The 17,654-nt window shown below is 57.3% G+C and overlaps 1 protein-coding gene across 1 annotated transcript in view; it reads right to left on the bottom strand.

Moving 5' to 3' along the window:
• Nucleotides 1–5,869: 5,869 nt before the first annotated feature.
• The window catches only part of CACNG4 (calcium voltage-gated channel auxiliary subunit gamma 4), a 52,684-nt gene continuing 40,899 nt past the window's right edge, over nt 5,870–17,654 (bottom strand). The window contains exons 2-4 of the mRNA XM_036342125.1: nt 14,843–14,926; nt 10,852–10,992; nt 5,870–8,505 (exon numbers count right to left, since the gene is read on the bottom strand). Of these exons, the coding sequence (XP_036198018.1) occupies nt 7,967–8,505; nt 10,852–10,992; nt 14,843–14,926 (764 nt within the window). The 3' untranslated portion in view covers nt 5,870–7,966. The remainder of the gene's footprint in view (nt 8,506–10,851; nt 10,993–14,842; nt 14,927–17,654) is intronic.

Below are 17,654 nucleotides of genomic sequence, written 5' to 3'. Positions count from 1 at the left end.
TACCTCCAGGCACTGAGGGACACCCCGGGAGGGCACCGCTGTCACCTCTGTGTTCAAGTTCAAAGGAAGCGGCCTCCTGAGATAGGACATTCTCTACAGTCTTCAAAGTAGATCCCCACACTAAGCTGATCGGGTGATGTCTGCATTTTTCTCATCCAGATGAACCAGTTTTCATTTGTCCCAAGAAGGACCAGACATACTAGGTTGAGGGAAAACATCTCCCACAGCGGGGCCTCATTCAGAGCTGGGACCAGGGCATGCCTGGGTGGGGGGCAAATAACCTCTCTTTGGCAATGTGTTGATCGAATTTTGAGCTCAGGCTTAATGAGGCTAAGAAATGGCCCTGCGTGACCTTAAGGTACCGTAAAAAAACGGGGTGTCAGCCAATGGGTCCCAACCTCTTTATGCCACTTCGCCTGCCTCCCTGCACTGTTCACCTGGGGCCCTCTGTTGCATTCATCTCGCTGCCCCCAATTCCACCCTGTGCCTCTGCCCACGGGACCCAGAACATGTCCATCCTCAAAGCCAGCGATCATACACTCTGACCTCTGCTTCCATCATCGCATCTTCATCTCTGACTCTCCTGCCTCCCTTTCTGTTATATGAATCCTTGTGGTTTTATTGACAACCCCGGAAAATCTCCCCATCTCAACATCCTTAATTTAATCACATCTGCAAAGTCCCTTTGGCCATGGAAGGTGACATATTCACATGTTCCAGGGATTAGAACTTGGGCATTTTGGGAACTGCTATTCTGCCTACCACAGGCATTGATGTACAACTTGCTTGATCTTCTCTGGCATCGCCTGTAGCTCAGGTGCAGGGATGGAGAAGACGGAAAGTGAGACTGAAAGAGAGCTGGGGCTCTTCCAGGAGGAAAAAGCGAGAAGGAGAAGGGGCCGAGGGACCTGAGGGCCTCGGCCAGGGTGGGTTTAGATGATGACTTGCCATGTCTGGGCTGGTTAGGATGGCCCTGCTGTCAGGAAGGGTCAATATATTGGGAGAAAATGCCCTGGCTGCCATGTCTTATGTCCCCGTGGCCTTGAGTCACAGAGAAACGTCCTTTGGATCATCTGGTGGAGTGAATTATTTGAATTTCTGTCTCCTTCTTTCAGTCCATCTGTCCATCCTTCCATCCATCAGTCATTAAACAGACATTTATGAAGATCCAGGCCCTGAAGGGCTTGATGAGGCTGGAAAACAGGTGTAGTGATGGTCAGGAATGAAGGAATTGGGAACATTGGAAGCTGTGGTCTGAGAGGAGGATGACGTCTCTGAAGATTATAGGAGGGGACAGTCAGGGGGGTGATGGCAAGATCCAGGTTGGAGATGAAGGTCAATGAAGATGAGAAGACCAGATGGCCAAAGGAGGTGAGCTCAGATAGTCAATGGAGGCGAGAAGGTGAGGTGGCCAATGGAGTTGAGAAGACAGGAGAGCTGTGAGGCCATGGAATTGGAGCGGTTGGCCCTACTGACGTGGGTGTGGCTCAGTTTGATGGTGGCAGGACTTGGGGTACAGAGGAAGGCTTTGAGCCAGAGGCAAAGTCTCTGATGAAGGTGAAGGAAGTGGCCAAGAAAGAGTTGGGGAGATGACAGTGATGAAAAATGTTTAGGCCCTCGGAGAAAGCTTTTCCCCAGGAGGGTGGAGGAGTGATAGTTTGGAGGTATCAGCACCCCCATCATCCTCCACTCCTGCAAAATGTCTAAGGACATGAGTTCGTAACCTCCTCTGACACAGACTTCTGTTTCTGAGGTTGCACCGGCTTTTAAACCTGGACGCTGCAGGTTTAAAAATACCTGTTTCAAGTGTATCTGCCCATCTCCTCCTCTGGAGTCCAGGGTCCCTGAGCAACTCTTCCTCCCCTCTTCCCTCCCCTGCCCCTCATCTCTGGGGCTGGGCAGCCAGGGGTGCTATATCGGAACCAGTGCAGGGAGGCCTCCCCTCCCCTTCCATATTATTCCCCTCCCCCAGGTCTCTCCTCTCTGTGAGCTCCACACTAGGGACCCAGAACGGGACAACCTCCCCATGCAGTCCTTTTCCCAGGGCATCTAAGAGCGTTCGGGACTTCGTTTTGCAGCCTGGATCACCTGTGTGGGACCGGGAACTCCCCAGTGGGGTTTGGAGTTTGCAGGGCCTGCAAAGACAGCTGCAGCCATGTGGCTGCGCTGACCATCAATCCAGAGCTGGGGACCACTGAGGGCAGAAATGAATGGGCATCAGCCAGGGAAGCAGCTGGGGGAAGACCCCTCTCCAGGGAAGTGGGGAGCACTGCACAATACCTGGGCAGCTGGGCCTGGCTCTCAGAGCACTCCTCTAGAACAATCAGTGTTGGCAAACTTCTCAGTCAACAAACACCTCTGGAAGCTCACTCTAACGCCAGGCTCCTGTTTCCTTGTTTACGTTAAAGCTGAACTCATCTCCCAACAACCCTGGGAGGGAATTGTAACCTTCCTCATTTGACCGCGGGCTCTGAGAGAGGCTGGGCGACTCGCCCAGGGCTGCCCGCGGGTGACTGGAGGATATGACCCCTGTCTTCCTGGCTCTCGGCCACCTCACTGTCCACTCATTGCAGCCTTGGGGGAGGGGGGCGGCGGGTGAGCGGGGCAGGAGGCCACCGAGTCCGGTGTCAGGCTGGGCCAGGTTTCTCCAGCTGCCTGCTTCAATTCCATCCATATTTGGTCCCCAAACCCAGGGGCAAAGGCACCCCCAAGCCCCAACCCAGGACAGGTGGCTGTTTTCCCATTTCCTTTTTCAACCCACAACTTCTGTTTCCAAAGCTGTTGGCTCAAAAGAGGCAGAAACTGGAATGTGTTGCAGGGAAAGGAAATGCGGGGAGTGAGTGAGATTTCCTAATATGACCACAGCCTCGGTGTGAGCACCAAGAAGCCACTGTGTGGTCGTGCACAAGTGACCTCACCCTTCCGTGCCTCAGTTTCCCTCACTGTAAAATCAGACTCGTGCACGGTTTCTCAGCCGGACATTTGGGACCCGATCATTCTTGGGGGTGGGGGTGAGGGCTGTCCCATACATTAGCCGCACACTTGTCCTCCACCCGGTAGATGCCAGTAGCACCCGCCTTCCAGGCTGTGACAATCAAAAATGTCTCCAGACATGGATGAATGTCCCCTGGAGAGCAAAACTGCCCCCACTTGAGAACCACTGGGCCAGTGGTATCTCCCTTCCATGGTTGTTATAAATTTCCTTCCTTCCTTTTATTTCTCCTCCTATTCCTCTTCCCCCAACACCCCTCCCCTCCTCACCCCCCACTCCACCCCCCGCCCCGGTCATTTCCTTTTTGGGCTGATTCTTCTTCTATGATGAGAATGTTGAATGAGATGATTCCTAAGGTTCCTGCCACTGCTGCTTGGATCACGGTGTCCTGTGACTTTGTGGTTCTTGTTTGGGTCAAGGTAGGAGCTCAAGCCTGCTCCTCCAACCTAGGAAGAAGGTAGCACAGACCCATTTTACAGATGGGCATCTGGAGCCGAGAAGAGGCCAGACCTCACATTGGAGCTGAAGGAGGGGCTGAGGCCGCAGAGGTGGACCAATCCCAGACAAAGGCATCAGTGTCAAGGAGGCACTCCCAGAACGACTTGGGGGTAGGGCGGCAAGAAGGAGATACAGAAAGACATAGACCAGGGAGCCTAGACTGCTGTTCCCCCAAACTGTTTTCCTTTCCTCCTGGGCTAAACTACATTTCCCATCTTCCCTGGCTCTTAGATGGGACTGTGATATTGAGTTCTGGCCAATGGCATGTGGGCAGGGGAGAGAGTCACAACTTCCTGGTCCACTAAAACCTCCCACAAGATTCTCTACTCACAAGAACACCTTCCCTCTCTCTTCTCCATCTGCCTGCCGGTGTCAATGCCGGGGGCAACGTTAGAAGCCCATGATGAAGACGGCAGAGCTTCCAGAGAGTGGGTCCCTGAATCCCTGAATGACTGTGTGGAGCAGAGCACCCTCACCTGCCCAGCTGATTGAACTTGATGGGTGGGAAATAGATTTCTATTGTATGAAGCCATTCCTCGTTTGAGGGTTGTTGGTTATGTCCTTGGCCTATTCTAAATAATATAAGTGAAGGTCAGAATGGGGGCTGCAGGGCTGGAGGGGGGCTCTGAGTGGCGTTTTGGTTGGGGAACCAGACCATCCACTTCTGCGTCAGTTCTGTAGCTCTACCTCTGCAAATTATGGAGGCAGAGTTTTCAGATGAATGAAACACGTGACCCCATGAGCCCCATACCGGAGGCCACACCAGGACACAACCTGCAGACTGCCACGGGAGGCCACCAGGTGGGAACCAGTGTGCCGAGCCGGTTTCTTCCAGGCTGAGAATGAACAGGAGGCACAGAAGTTTGGGCACATGGTGCCAACATGGTGCTGAGTGGCGCTGGCTCCAGCCTGGTGAAGCAGGGGGTTAGTTGGTGGGGTGGGTCCTAAGCTGCCCTGGCCCTGAGACCTGGTGGCTCAGCACATTTGGGGCATCAGTAAGAGGGTTAAAAAGCCAGGGCTGGCTCTGGCTGGCATGCTTAGTGGTTAGGGCATTGGCCTGCACACCAGAAGGTCTCGGGTTTGATTTCCAGTCAAGGGCATGTACCTGGGTTGCAGGTCTGATCTCTGCCTGCCTCCCCTCACCCCCCCCCCCCCCCCCGCCGGTTGGGGCACATGTGGGAGGCAACCAATTGATGTGTCTCTATCACATGGATGTCTCTCCCCCTCTCCCCTCCCTTCCACTCACTCTAAAAATCAATCGAGAAAATATCCTCACTCCTTGGGTGAAGATTAAAAAGAAAAAAAAGCCATGGCTGAAAGTTTGGACAAGTTGGGAGTGGTTCTTGCAGCCACAAGGGTGGTAACATGGGGACACTGGGCCCTCTGCCTTCTTTGCTGGGACGAGGGTTGGCAAGGACTTCGTGACACTCAAGAGTTGGGGCCTCTCAGATCCGGGACGGCTCTCAGGAAAACTCAAGGCCTTAGTCCTAAAGGCGATGGAGCCTGTGATCGGATGCGAAGGTCCCTTGGGCTGCAGCTTGGGGAGAACTAGGGGACACTGCTTAGCCTCGTTGTGCCTCCAACAGAGTGGGGGTGACGTTCAGCCAGTGCCATCTGCTGGGCTGAACCTGGTGGGTGACACCATGTCCTGTGGGACCTGCGCAGTATGTCCATCTCACCCCCTCTCCCTCCCTTCCTCACTCCTCCTGGTGGCCTGGGATCGGGTGGCTCTGTCCCCTCTGGCCTCTGGTCGGGGCCACGTTCCCCCATCCAGCTGTCTCAGTGCTAAAGCTCAGTCTGGAATTCAGGCTCTTCTGCTTCGTAGCCCGTTTGGAACTTGGACGGGAAAGGAGGCTGGTCGGTGGACTGAGGAACCCCACTGAGCAGCGTGCGGCCTCTGAGCTGTGGCTCTCCCTGCGGCCTCACCGGCAGGTTGAGGCCTGGCTTGCTCAGCTGCCCAGATGCCCATCTCGCCCTGCTGTGCAAAGGCCCCTCCACGGCACCTCCCAGAGGTCGGAAACCAGCAGGTGGTGCCGGGAAGTGGTCAGCGACCAGATGAAAGCCAGAGAAACTGGCCTTGACGCGCGCTGAACCCCCCTCTTCTTGGGGGTCTGCAGCACCCCCCCAGACTGAGGGACACTCTTGGCTCTAAGTGTCCACAGGCTTGAGGGGTGCTCTCCCCTCCCCCCACATCAGGAAGAGAACATTTTAAAAATCATTTTATTTAATTAAAAAAAAAAAAAAGACCGAACTAACAACCCCAAACCAGTAGTAGGTACAGGATTCACAGGTGCTTAATTGGCCAAACACACAGGGCTGGTTGGAGCGCAAGGTCTCAGAATGACAGGGGCAGGGGCCAGCTCCATCCGTCCCTCCCCGGGCGGCCCCAGGTAAGAGGCCGTGAGGACGGGAACCAGAGCCGGGGTCCCTCCCGGAGCCTGGGGCAGGGTGTGTGGAGAAAGGTTATGGAGACCAGGGTTCTGCTCCCTGCACTGGTGGCTTCTCTCTACTTTCTCGGTCCCTAGAGTGGGCTGTGCGAGCTCCGCCTGGGACTGGGCAAGAGGTAGGATTCGTTGGACACAGCTTTCTCCACGAAAGGACAGACTTCCCGGGGCGCGGGGTGGGTAGGGGGCGGGTGGAGACTTCTGTGGAAGGAACAGCCAGGCTGCCTGGCTTTGGAATCTTGGGGCCTCGCTAGGTGATGGGTCCCCAGGTTTCACCCCTTCCTTCCAGCCTGGAAAGATGGTGCCATGATGTGGAGGGGTGAGGGTGGCAGGGGTGAGGCAGGACAGCTGGGGTCAGCCCTCGGCAGGGGCGGCCGCGCCCCGACACCCCAGCATTCATGGCGGCCATTCTGGACAAACCTCACAGAGACCAGGTCAGCAGGGGGGGTGGCGGGGGGAGAGTCCTGAGCCTCCACTCCAGCACGCAGCGCCAGCCACGGAGGTGGGAGGCGGGACACGTGGAGATGTCCTCTCTGGGGCAAAGGGAGGATGGCAGTGACCTTGGCCCGGATCTGAACTCCTAGGGGCCAAGTCCACCCAGGGGTCTGTGAGCAGGGGGCTGAGGTAAGAATTTTCTTGTTACTTCCAAGTCCAACGGCTCCCGGGATCCCAGCTGACTGCTCCAGGCCGGCTCCCCAAGTCTCAACAAGTAAGAAAGGACTTTGTTATACAAAAGAGGGTAAGCTCTGTGTTCCACACGTGTTTCTCCTGAACCCGACATGCTTCCATGCCTCTGCTGGCTTTGGGGGGCGGGGTTGGAAAAACGTCACCCAGGGAACCGCCTCCTCGCACCACAGAGCATCCCTCTGCTGAGGAGGAAGAAAGCCGAGGCCTGGCCCCCCTCCTCTTCCTCGCTGAGCCCTTGTGGGGGGGACGACAGAATAAGTTACAGAACGGGAGTGGGGGGGGGAGGCGTCCTGCTACTTGTAAGATGAGGAAGTGAATGGAACGTGCCCTCCTGGCTACTATTTGCAATAAATCACGATTAACAACCACTCGGGAACGGATGTGTGTTTGCTGAGGTTCTGGTCCCGGTTCACCCTCCGTCTCCCTTTCTTGCCCAGCAGTTTGGGACGCTGATGCCGAATCGGCGTGTGTGGCAGGCCCACCTGTCCTCTCCCCAGGAGGACCCAGCAGGAGCCACGGGGCCGCCTGTGACCCCTGTCACCCCGGGACCTCCGGCCTCTCAAGCACAGTCAGTGTGTTCTGCCCTTTCCGTGTGAGGCAGAAACTTCCAGAAGCAGATAGGAAAGCCAGCCACAGACTCTGGCCTTTAGCTCCCGCCAGGCCAGCGAAGGCTCCCTCTGTGGGTTCCCTCCCCTACAGGCCTCGGTCTCCTCCGGTCGAGGGGCGCCGGCCCCAGGACAGCACAGAGGCCAAAGCACCATTGGCCACAGGCCTTTCTCCTCGGGGTCACAGCCATATCAACAATAGGCCACTGTCAGAGACAGACAGACAGACAGACGGATGGAGGGAAGGAAGGGGCGAGCTTCGGCTTCCACATTTCCGGCTCCGAGGCCCAGGAACCTCAGGTTAACAAGCAGCTGGCCGGCATCCTAGGCCCCATGTACCCAGCCGGTGGCCTCCCAGTGGCCCAGTGCCCCGGCGGGAAGGGAAGGCCCCGAAAGCTCGTTCTCACGGAAATATTTGTTTCCAAGAGGAGAGAGAATGGCTCGATTGTGTTTTCCCAGGTGGGTGAAGGCTGGGCAGTCTCAGGACAGCACTCAAGCCTCCTGGGAGACTCCGGAACCCAGGGCATCCGTCCACACACCCTCTTTGGGGGGTCAAGTCAGCCTCTCCCTTCAGATGCCAGTGTCCTGGCGCTTTGCTCCACGCCAGCCCGCCACGCATCTGGAGACCAGGAGGGTTGGGTTTGGCTTTAGTCCACGGCGGGTCCATCTTAAGGGTTCAATGGCCTCACGTGGGATCCAAGCAGCCATTCTGGGGAGAGGCTGGTGCCAGGCAGGGGCGCTCACACGGGGGTGGTCCGCCGGTTCAGCATGCTGACATGCAGGCCCTCCTTCAGGTCCTGCTGGAAGAAATCGTGCACCTGCAGGAAGCCGGCCTCCTGGCCCGGGCTGTAGCTGGCCGCCGTGGTCACCTTGAGCGGCTCCCGGGACAGCGTGTACATGGACAGCTCGCCCATGGGGATGGCCCCGGCGATCTTCAGGCCCACTGGTGACGTGTCCCTGGAGGGTGAGGCCTCCGTGGACCTGGAGCTGGACCGGGAGCGCCGTCGCCGGTACCTGTAGCTGGGCATCCTGGCGTAGGGGGACGAGGAGGGAGCCTTGAGGAACTCCCGTTTGGTCTTAAATCTCAACTCCTTATTCTTCTCAATGTAAATGTTCACGGCCAGGACGCCCACGGTCTCGGCCACGATGAACGACAGGGCCCCGAAGTAGAAAGACCAGCCGTAGTTGTAGTGGTTCTTTTTGTCCTCGTCGCGCTTGTCGCTTGGGTCGCCCGTGTTGCTGGAAATGTAGACGATGATGCCTATGATATTACTGAGGCCTGAAAGGGAAGGAGGAGAGGGGGCCGGAGGGGAGAGGCCGAGGTTAGACCCGCGGGGGGGCAGGGGGCAGGTGGGCGGGGAGGGGCTGGTGGCCACTCCCTGCTTTGATGGGAGTGGCCACCAGCTTAATTCTGGCTGCTAACTTGTCTTTTAAGTAACTAATTTTGAGTGGGTATCAAAGTACAAGGTTGAGATGAGATACACAATAAAGCAAGGGCTCTGAGCTCCCAGCCCCCTGTCGGAGAGTGGCTGCTGCTGTGGTCTTTCCTATATTGTACTCAACTCCAGCCTCTCCCAGGTCCCCTCCTTCCTCCTCAGCGGGGGCGGTGGGCAGAAGGCAGTGAGTGAGTGGTAGTTCCAGGAAGAGGGGGTGAGGAATCGGGGAGTCACGCATGCAGACGAGGAGGCTGGGACAATTGGCCCCTGATGGCCTCGTGGACGTAGTGGAGAGGCACTGCCACGCGTGTGTCCGTTCTCCTGCTGCCTGATCCCAGGGCGGATGGTTACACTGTTTCCTGCTAGAGGACCAGAGACCCTGCCCTGAGCAAACCAGCTGTAGGCGTGGACCCTAAATGCAGGCTCTCCCTCCCAACACACACACCCACAGTTCACACACACACTCCACAGTTCACACCCACAGTTCACACACACACTCCACAGTTCACACCCCCACAGTTCACACCCCCCCCACAGTTCACACACACCCACAGTTCACACACACACACACTCCACAGTTCACACACACACACACACACACCCCCCACAGTTCACACACACTCCACAGTTCACACACACCCACAGTTCACACACACCCTACAGTTCACACACACACACACACACACTCCACAGTTCACATACACACACACACACACTCCACAGTTCACCCCCCCCCACAGTTCACACACATCCCACAGTTCACACACACACATACACACCACAATTCACACACACACCCCACAGTTCACACACACACACCACAGTTCACGCACACACACTCCACAGTTCACACACACCCCACAGTTCACACACACCCCATAGTTCACACACACACAACCCACAGTTCACACACACACCCCACAGTTCACGCACACACACTCCACAGTTCACACACACACCCCACAGTTCACACCCCCCACAGTTCACACACACCCCATAGTTCACACACACACACCCCACAGTTCACACACACACCCCACAGTTCACACACACCCCATAGTTCACACACACCCCATAGTTCACACACACACACAGACACACCATGCTCCTGACACTTACGCATCCCCCTGTGCCCTTAGATACGCACACACATCCCACACCCACGTGTTTACTGCCCGGAAGGAAGCCAAGCTGAAGGGTGTAGAAGAGCGCACAGAACCTGCACACGGGGCCCTGCCCCGCCTGCCTGGCAGGGACTTTGAGCAGGTCCCTCACTTGTCTAGGCCCTCAGTTCCAGGATGTGAATGGAAGCTGCCTTCCCTCTCCAAGAGCAACGGTGAGAAGACAAGCTGTGGGGGGATGACCGATGGGTGGCACCTGCATGGGCTGGGCGCCACTCGAGTCCCCTCCCTGCCCTCTCAAAGGAGGCAGGGCCACCACCATTGCTGGAATGCTCATTACCAGCATCCAGTGCCTCCTGACCTGTAGGATGTGGAGCCCAGGGGCAGAGTGGGGACAGGGCTGGGCAGAGAACCGTCTCCTTGGAGGCCCAGAGCAGCCTTGGGCAGGGGGTGTCACTGTTACCGTAGCTCTGGGTTGTCATGGGGCCAGAGTGGGGTGGCTGTCGTCTCTTAGCCGGAGAGCTGGGCAGTCAGGAATTCTCGAGATCCCGAGCCCCTCGCTCACCCTGCCCCGGCGTACGGGCTTCTCTGCTCCTTCTGCACCTGGCCAGCCCCGCGCCCCCTCACCCTGTCTTTACCTGGCCGACTCCTTCAGGTCTTGGTATCTGTGAGTCCCCCTGGGCACCTCCCTGACCCCCCAGCGTAGCCAGGCACCCCTGTTATGGGCTTGGGAGGCAATAGTACTGCCCCTTTGTGGTATTTGCACACCTGGACTTACTATTTTTTATGGAGGTTAAATTCACGTAACATAAAACTAGCCCTTTAGGTACACAATTCAGTGGCAGTTAGGACATTCACAATGTGTGCAACTACCACCCCTATCTAGTTCCAGAAGATTTTGTCACCCCAAAAAGGAGACCCTGTACCCGTTTGCTCCCCACACCCTGCCCCAGCCCCCACACACATGGACTTTTGAGGTTAATTACACACAGATTATATGGTCTGCCGCTCCCGCCCCCTGCCCCCCAGGTGTGCTCTCTGCAGTGGGAACCAGAGTGGCCGGCTCACCTGCAGCCACGAACAGGATGCCAGCGCTGAGGACGATGTTGTTCTTGCGGCTGTAGAACCTCCCGGCACCGATGCAGAGCCCGCCAAGCAGCAGCAAGATGGTGCTGAGGATGGGGAAGACACTGGAGGCACGCACGATGCCTGGCCGGGCAGGAGACAGAGCAGAGAGGGCGGTGAGGCTGGCCACCTGCGCCTGGGCACAGCCACAATGCTGGCAAGGGGCTCTGAAAACCAGGGCCCAGCCCCCTGACTTGGAATAGTCCCATCAGGCCCTGGGTACCGAGGTGCGTGGGGAGCTGGGGCAGGATGGGGGCAGCTGGGTTCCATGTAAGTGATGGCCCTGCCTGGCTGGTTACACCAAGTGGGCCAAGGCCACATCCGCCCAGGTCTTGCTTAGGCTCCCCTGGGTGTGAGTCACACTTCTGCCACCAGAAGTGAGGAGAGCCCCTCAGTGGCACCAGGGGCCACCGTGAGAGCCGTGGACACAGTCTCCTTGAGGCCTCTGGGAGGCAGGGAAGCGGTGTTGTCAGGAGGCAGCTCCGGTGGGTGGCTAAGGACTCAGGCTTTGGCACTGGGTGGGTCGGGGTGCAGGCCCTGCCCTGAGACATGCTGGCTGCTGGCTGTGTTTGTCCAGTCATGTCATCTCTAGAAAACAGTTTCCTCATTTGTGAGATGCAGTTCATAATTAGTACCTACATTCCACGGTTGGTTTTGTACCAACAAGGAGCTTAGCCGAGGGCCTGGCCAGACACGAACTTCCCGAGTGACAGCCTTTATCTCTATTGTCATTATCTCGTCGTTATCACCCCAGTAACTGGTGAGGATGTGGAAGTGCAGGGCCTCCTGAGGTCACAGAGAAGAAGGCGGCTGGACAGAGGGATACACGTGGACCGTGGTGTCCAACAGAGATAGGTTTGCACCCTTGCTCTGCCACTGTCCCCTCTTTATCACCTGGGAGACGAGTAATACCTACTGGTAAGGGGCTGAATCGTGGCAAAATCCCCACATGCCCAAGTCCTAACCAGGGTACCTGTGACTGTGAGCCTATTTGGAAAAAAGGTCCTTGTAGGTGTGATTGCATGAAGGATCTTCCACACCCAGTTTGTGGTCATTTATTATGGAAGCTCTTGGAAAAGGATACACCCTGCCCCTGAGGGTTGTTGTGAGAATTTGACGGAATAAGGGTCATAAAGCACTTAGTAGGGGCTTGGGGATGTGGGTCCTCTTGCTTAGCAGCTGGCAGGAGAAGGAAGGGCAGGAGGGGAAGGAGGACGTGAAGAGGAGCCCAGCTCGGACTTGCCCCTGGGCCTGCATGTCTCCCAGCCCAGCAGAGACCTTGCCACGTGGGCCCTTGGTGGCCCTGGCAGGGACAGGGAGTCAGGGAGCGCTGGCAGGCGTGGCCTCCTCAGCCAGCTGAGCCGGTCTGCAGAGTTCCAGCCTCTAAAGACGGCGTTTGTCTCCTGTTCTGTGAGCACACCACTGTGTGCCCTGCTTCACAGACAGGGGTCTGTTCGGGGCATTAAATGAAGCTCTTCTCTCCGCCACCTCCTCTTCCTCCCTCTGCTTTCTTGCAGCCGCAGGCTCTGGGAGGAGGTTTCCTGTGGGTTTCTGAGACGTGCCTGTGAGCAGTGCCGGCCAGAGAAGCCAGGATCGGGGTTCCCTGGACGCCCTCATCCTGCAAAGGGCTCAGAGGGGTGGAGAGAAGGGAGCCCGGCGCCTCTCAGGTGGTTGAGGTCAGGCCTGGCTCAGAGCCATCCATCCGGCCCAGGTAAATCATGTGAGCAACTGTCTTTGCCCCAAACCGGTCACCCCTTCTCTTCCTGGGGAGTCTCTGGGCTTGTTAATGACCTGGCTGGTGTCCTCATGAGCGTACACTTGAGGAGAGCTCCTCCTTCCCAAGGAGCTTCCATCGCTGCTGTGCCATCACCATCCTTCTATTCGGGAAAATCCCTGCTGGGCCCTCCCAGTCCTGGGGCCCAACCCAGGGGCACCGCTGAGGGGTGGAGGGTGGGGGGGTCTGAGGGCAGCAGAAGCCCTAGGCTGGGCAGCGAGTCTGTGGCCCACTCCTGGTCTGCCCCTCGGATGCCCATTTCACGTATCCATCCTGTTCTGGACTCTGGCTTTGGGAGGAGAGTGCAGGCGAGAGCCCCTCCCTGGCTCCTCCTGAGGCTGCCCAGGAGGTGGCTGCATCCAGTTCCTGGCCTGTCCTCACGGCTCCCTCCTCCAGGTCCCCGCCGGCCTCTACCAGTCCAGCCCCGGAGTGTACAGGCTCCTTCTGCAGCTTGCCCTGGTGTGCTCACCATCCTTTAACCTGGCCCACACCTCTGTCAACAGCCCTGCACTAACGCCCTTCATTCACCCTGTGCCGGGCCCTCAGGAAGCCACGTGATCTGCCCTCGGCTGAGGTGTCAGGAGGCCAGTCCAGGAAGAGGTCCCAGAGCCCTGGGGACCATGAGGGGACAGGTGCAGAGGGAGAACCAGCACCGGTGCCCACAACCATAGTGTGCCAGGCACGTCCAAGAGGGACATGGAGAGGGTGTGGTTTGTTTCTCCAGGGCCTCCTTCCTGCAGTCCTGGGGTGGGTCCATGGAGGCAGACCCGCACTCGCAGCCTCAGGAACCACCTGCTGGCCCTGCGTCGGGCAGCGAAGGGCAAGTTCTGAGTCAGGGCGGATTTTTGAGCTGAGCCATCTCAGCCGGCTAAGCACCAGGGGCCGCCCCGGATGGCTGTGCAGGCCACGCATTGTGCACCTCGAAGGTGACATTGATACCATAGTCTAAGCGAGTGTTGGGCAACCTGAACAGCCATTCATGGCCGCCCCATGGAATATCATCCGCTTGCTTCAGTGTTGGCCCCCAGAAAGCAGAAAGAGGGGACAGGAGAGGAAGAGCAGAAGGTGAGGGAGGATGGCCGGGAGGGAGATCTGGCCGAATTATTTCAGGCTCTGGGCCTGGCCAGCACAGCCCGACACGGCCCCAGGCTCCACCGGATAGAATAGCACGCTGTTCTATTTCACCAGATGACTCAGAACTCAAATCCTTCCTCTTAGAAAATAACACACAGAAAGCTCCACAAGCAGGTGCCGAGTGATTGGTGCCTCCTCCGAGGACACTGGTATCGATTCTCCATAAAGGAAGCCGGGCCCGAGGCCCTGGGGGTGCCGCTGGGAGCAGCTCCACGTGTGTCTGGGCTGATGTGAAAGGGAAAATGACTTCAAAGCAGCACTGCTTTTCCCATTCCAGGCCCCTTCCCTGGCTGCGGCTGCCGCTGCCTCCCAGGGAGGCCGAGGGATGAGATGTGGAGCTGGGCTGGTCCTTCGGGTTCAGTATGTTCGGTGACTTGCTCCATTCTGGGGCCAGCCTAGCCACAGGACACGGGAGGGCAGGGGCTCAAGGGGCAGCTCATGGGGCTCCACCGTCTGTGCTGAAGACACCTAAGGCCCAGGTATCAGAGGCTGCTCTTGCTATCTTCCTCGCCTTCGCCTACAGGCTGTCTGGCACTCAGCAGGCTGTCTTAGTGTGCCACCTACTCTGGATTTTGGAGAGTAGAATGCTGGTGTGTGGGGAGGGGTGGGGGGTTCAGTGCTGGCAGGGGAATGTGCTCGGGTGTCACAGTCCCCCAGGGACGCTCGGCCTGGGCAAGACTGCATCTCTAGCCTCCTGGCCCCAGCCAGGCCCAGCGGCAGCAGCCAGCTCCTCTGAGCTAGCCACACCCAGCAGCCCCGAAGAGTGGGGACGCCCACCCCCCCCATCTGCTCTCCCCAGGCCTCAGTCTCCCCGGGCATGGGCCTATCAGCCAAGTAACTCCATGGGATCCCCAGCACGTCATGGCAATGCAGGACAAAACTCCATCCTCCGACTCAGAAAGGGAGTGCAAGCGCATCCAGAGAACGGCACCCTCTCCACCCCCACGGACCCTGTCTTTCCTGCAGCCGCCCACCTGCCACCGGGCTTCCCCCCCCACACAGGAAGCAAGGAGTGTGGACACTCACGGAGGAGGTACTCCGAGCTGTCGTGGTCATAGTCATTGTCCTCTGGGAAGTGATTGATCCGGAAGCAGTGCCCTTTGTAGATCCCTGGAGGGAACAAGAGGGAAAGGACATGGTAGCTGTGCCAGGGGGTCATTCATTCGCCCACTCACCCCGGACCTGGTCACTGCACGTGTGCCAGTCCCTGGGCAGGCCCTGGGCACGGAGAGAGAGGAAAGGCTCAGGCGTCGCAATGGGAAGGTGCCCATGGGTAGTTTAGTGACTGCAGTCCTCCATTCCAGAGCCTTCCGTCCATTTACAGTGAAAGGACACACCATCAATAACTATTCGGGGACGAGAGACCTCCAGTGGAGCCGACCTGGGCAAGCAGGATGTGCGGTCCCCAACCCAAGGGGACAGCAGAGCCACGTCTGAAAAAATGGCCAAGAATCTGCCACTGGGGACTGGGTGGAGGTGGCCTCCTGGGCAGAGAAGGAGGCAGTGAGGAGACAGGGTGCGGGCGGGGCTGGCGAGTTTGGGGAGGGGAGGGGAGGGGAGGTCGGTGAGGCTGGAGCTTGGCAGGCCTGTGTAGGGGGAGGGGTTGGGGCTGAGGAGGGGGCTGCAGGCTGTATGGAGAGGGGCTGTGTCTGTCTGTTCGTATCTTCCCCTCTCTCAAACATAGGTACGGCCAGTCCCTCCCCCAGGTACACGCCGAATCCGCACAACAGATTGCAATCCCCTCATTCAGGGTGATTCAGGGAGGAAGAGAACATGGAGCGAGAGAAACTTCCAGAAAGGCCGGGGCATCTCCTGATTACCTGGTTTCCCCTCCCCACTGTGAGAAGCACCTTTTTAGATGGGAGGCAGGACCCGTGGGTAGTTTAGTGACTGCAGTCCTCCCTTCCAGAACCTTCCATCCAGCTCTTCCAGCCCCTGCTCCCCCCCAGGCTGGGAACGCCCAGGGCAGAACTGGACACTGTGGAGAGGGGGGCACACAGGGTGTCCGGCCTGGCCCTGCCAGCCAACCCCTCACACCCGGGGCAGCCTCCCGGCTCCTGCAAGGAGCTCATCTTGCCGCCCTGCCCCGCAGGGTCAGGCGGGGCCGGTCTCCAGCTGGGCCCACTTCATGTCCTGCAGCTGCAGCCAAGCGCCCTGCTGGCCCCAGCAGCTCAGCCTGACCTCACAGAGTGGGAAGCCGGGCCTGCATCAGGCCAGCGTCCGTCTCTCGGCACGTCTAACCAGGAGCAGCCGCTGAGAGGCATGGCACGCTGCCCTCCCGTCATTTACCCATTAGCCGGCCTCCTGGCTGCTTCCCCCGCCGTCTGCTGCCTCCGGAGAGCGAGGGTGCTGGGTAAGGCCCCTGCTTCCTGCAGGCCCACGGGACTCAGGCCTCGGGGGCCACTGGTGGGTGGGCGGGCTTGGTGAAGGGTGGTGAGGGACAGAGGGTCTCAGGTGGTGCCTTGAGTGCTCTGCACTTTGACCGTGTTCTCCGTGCTAAGTCAGACACACACAATTTACCACCTGCCTCAGTCTCCTCCTCAGTAGAACAGAGATAACCACAGGCCTTATCGCCTAAGGATTTGGCACAAGATAAGATGTAAAAGGCACTTAGATGTTTCTTGGCCCCTGGTGGTGGCTCCAAGCAGGTTCGCTGCTATTGGACCCAGAAATCACACACCCTCTGCTTGGCGAGTGCTTCCTCTTTCGTGAGTGAGTAAGGGCGCTGGCAGAGAATCACCAGGGTAGGCTGGGTCGGGATGGCCAGGGGTGGGGAACGCAGAAGGCAGAATGGGCCAGCCACACCCTCCTCTCCTTCCTGGCTCCCATACCCCCGACTCAGAGCAAGCATTTTCCAGGCCCTGTGGGCCGCCTGTACTGGCCTGGCTGGGGATGGAACCTATAACCTGGGCATGTGCCTTGCCCGGGGTTTGAACCCATGGCCTTCCGGTGCACGGGACGATGTTCCAATCAACTGAGCTACACTGGCCGGGACTCCAGCTATTTCTAATATAGCTGCTATAAACCTTCAGGTACAGGTTTTGGGAGGAACCTCAGTTTTCATTTCTCTGGGATAAATGCCCAGGAGTGCAAATGCTGGCTCATATGAGAGTTGCATGTTTCGGTTTATAAGGGTCTGATGAACGGGTTTCGAGAATGCCTATACCCTTATTTTTAAAATGGAATTATACTCTAAAACCTGCTTTTTTTCATTGAACAATATGTACAAACATTGCTCCAGGTCAATACCTATAGATCTTACTTTTAAGAAAACCTGTTTATCGCTTATTTGTGTATATTTTTTATTGTTGATCGTATTACAGATGTCTTCCGTTTACACCCCCTTTACTTCCATCTTCCCAGCCCCTCTCCACCCATCCCAGGTCTTCACCACCTTATTGCCCACGGGCTATGCATGTAAATATGTAAGTTTTCTTGGTTTATCTCTTCTCATCCTCCCAACCCCACATCAAGGTATGTCAGTCTGTTCCATGGGCTTGGGTCTTATTTTGTTGGTCAATTCATTTTGTCCATTAGATTCCACAAATAAGTGAGATCATGTGATATTTGTCTTTCTCAGACGGGCTTATTTCACTTAGCATAATATTCTCTAGGTCCATCCACACTGTCCCAAAGGGTAAGAGATCCTTTTTTTTAGCTGCATAATATCCCATTGCAGCGGTTCTCAACCTGTGGGTCGCGACCCCTTTGGGGGTCGAACGACCCCTTCACAGGGGTCGCCTAAGACCATCGGACAACACATATATAATTACATATTGTTTATGTGATTAATCACTGTGCTTTAATTATGTTCAATTTGTAACAATGAAATTGGGGG

Source organism: Myotis myotis, unplaced genomic scaffold (genome assembly GCF_014108235.1).
Source record: "Myotis myotis isolate mMyoMyo1 unplaced genomic scaffold, mMyoMyo1.p scaffold_m19_p_17, whole genome shotgun sequence".
In the NCBI taxonomy this organism is placed as follows: domain Eukaryota; kingdom Metazoa; phylum Chordata; class Mammalia; order Chiroptera; family Vespertilionidae; genus Myotis; species Myotis myotis.
This window is presented reverse-complemented; position numbering and strand designations above follow the sequence as displayed.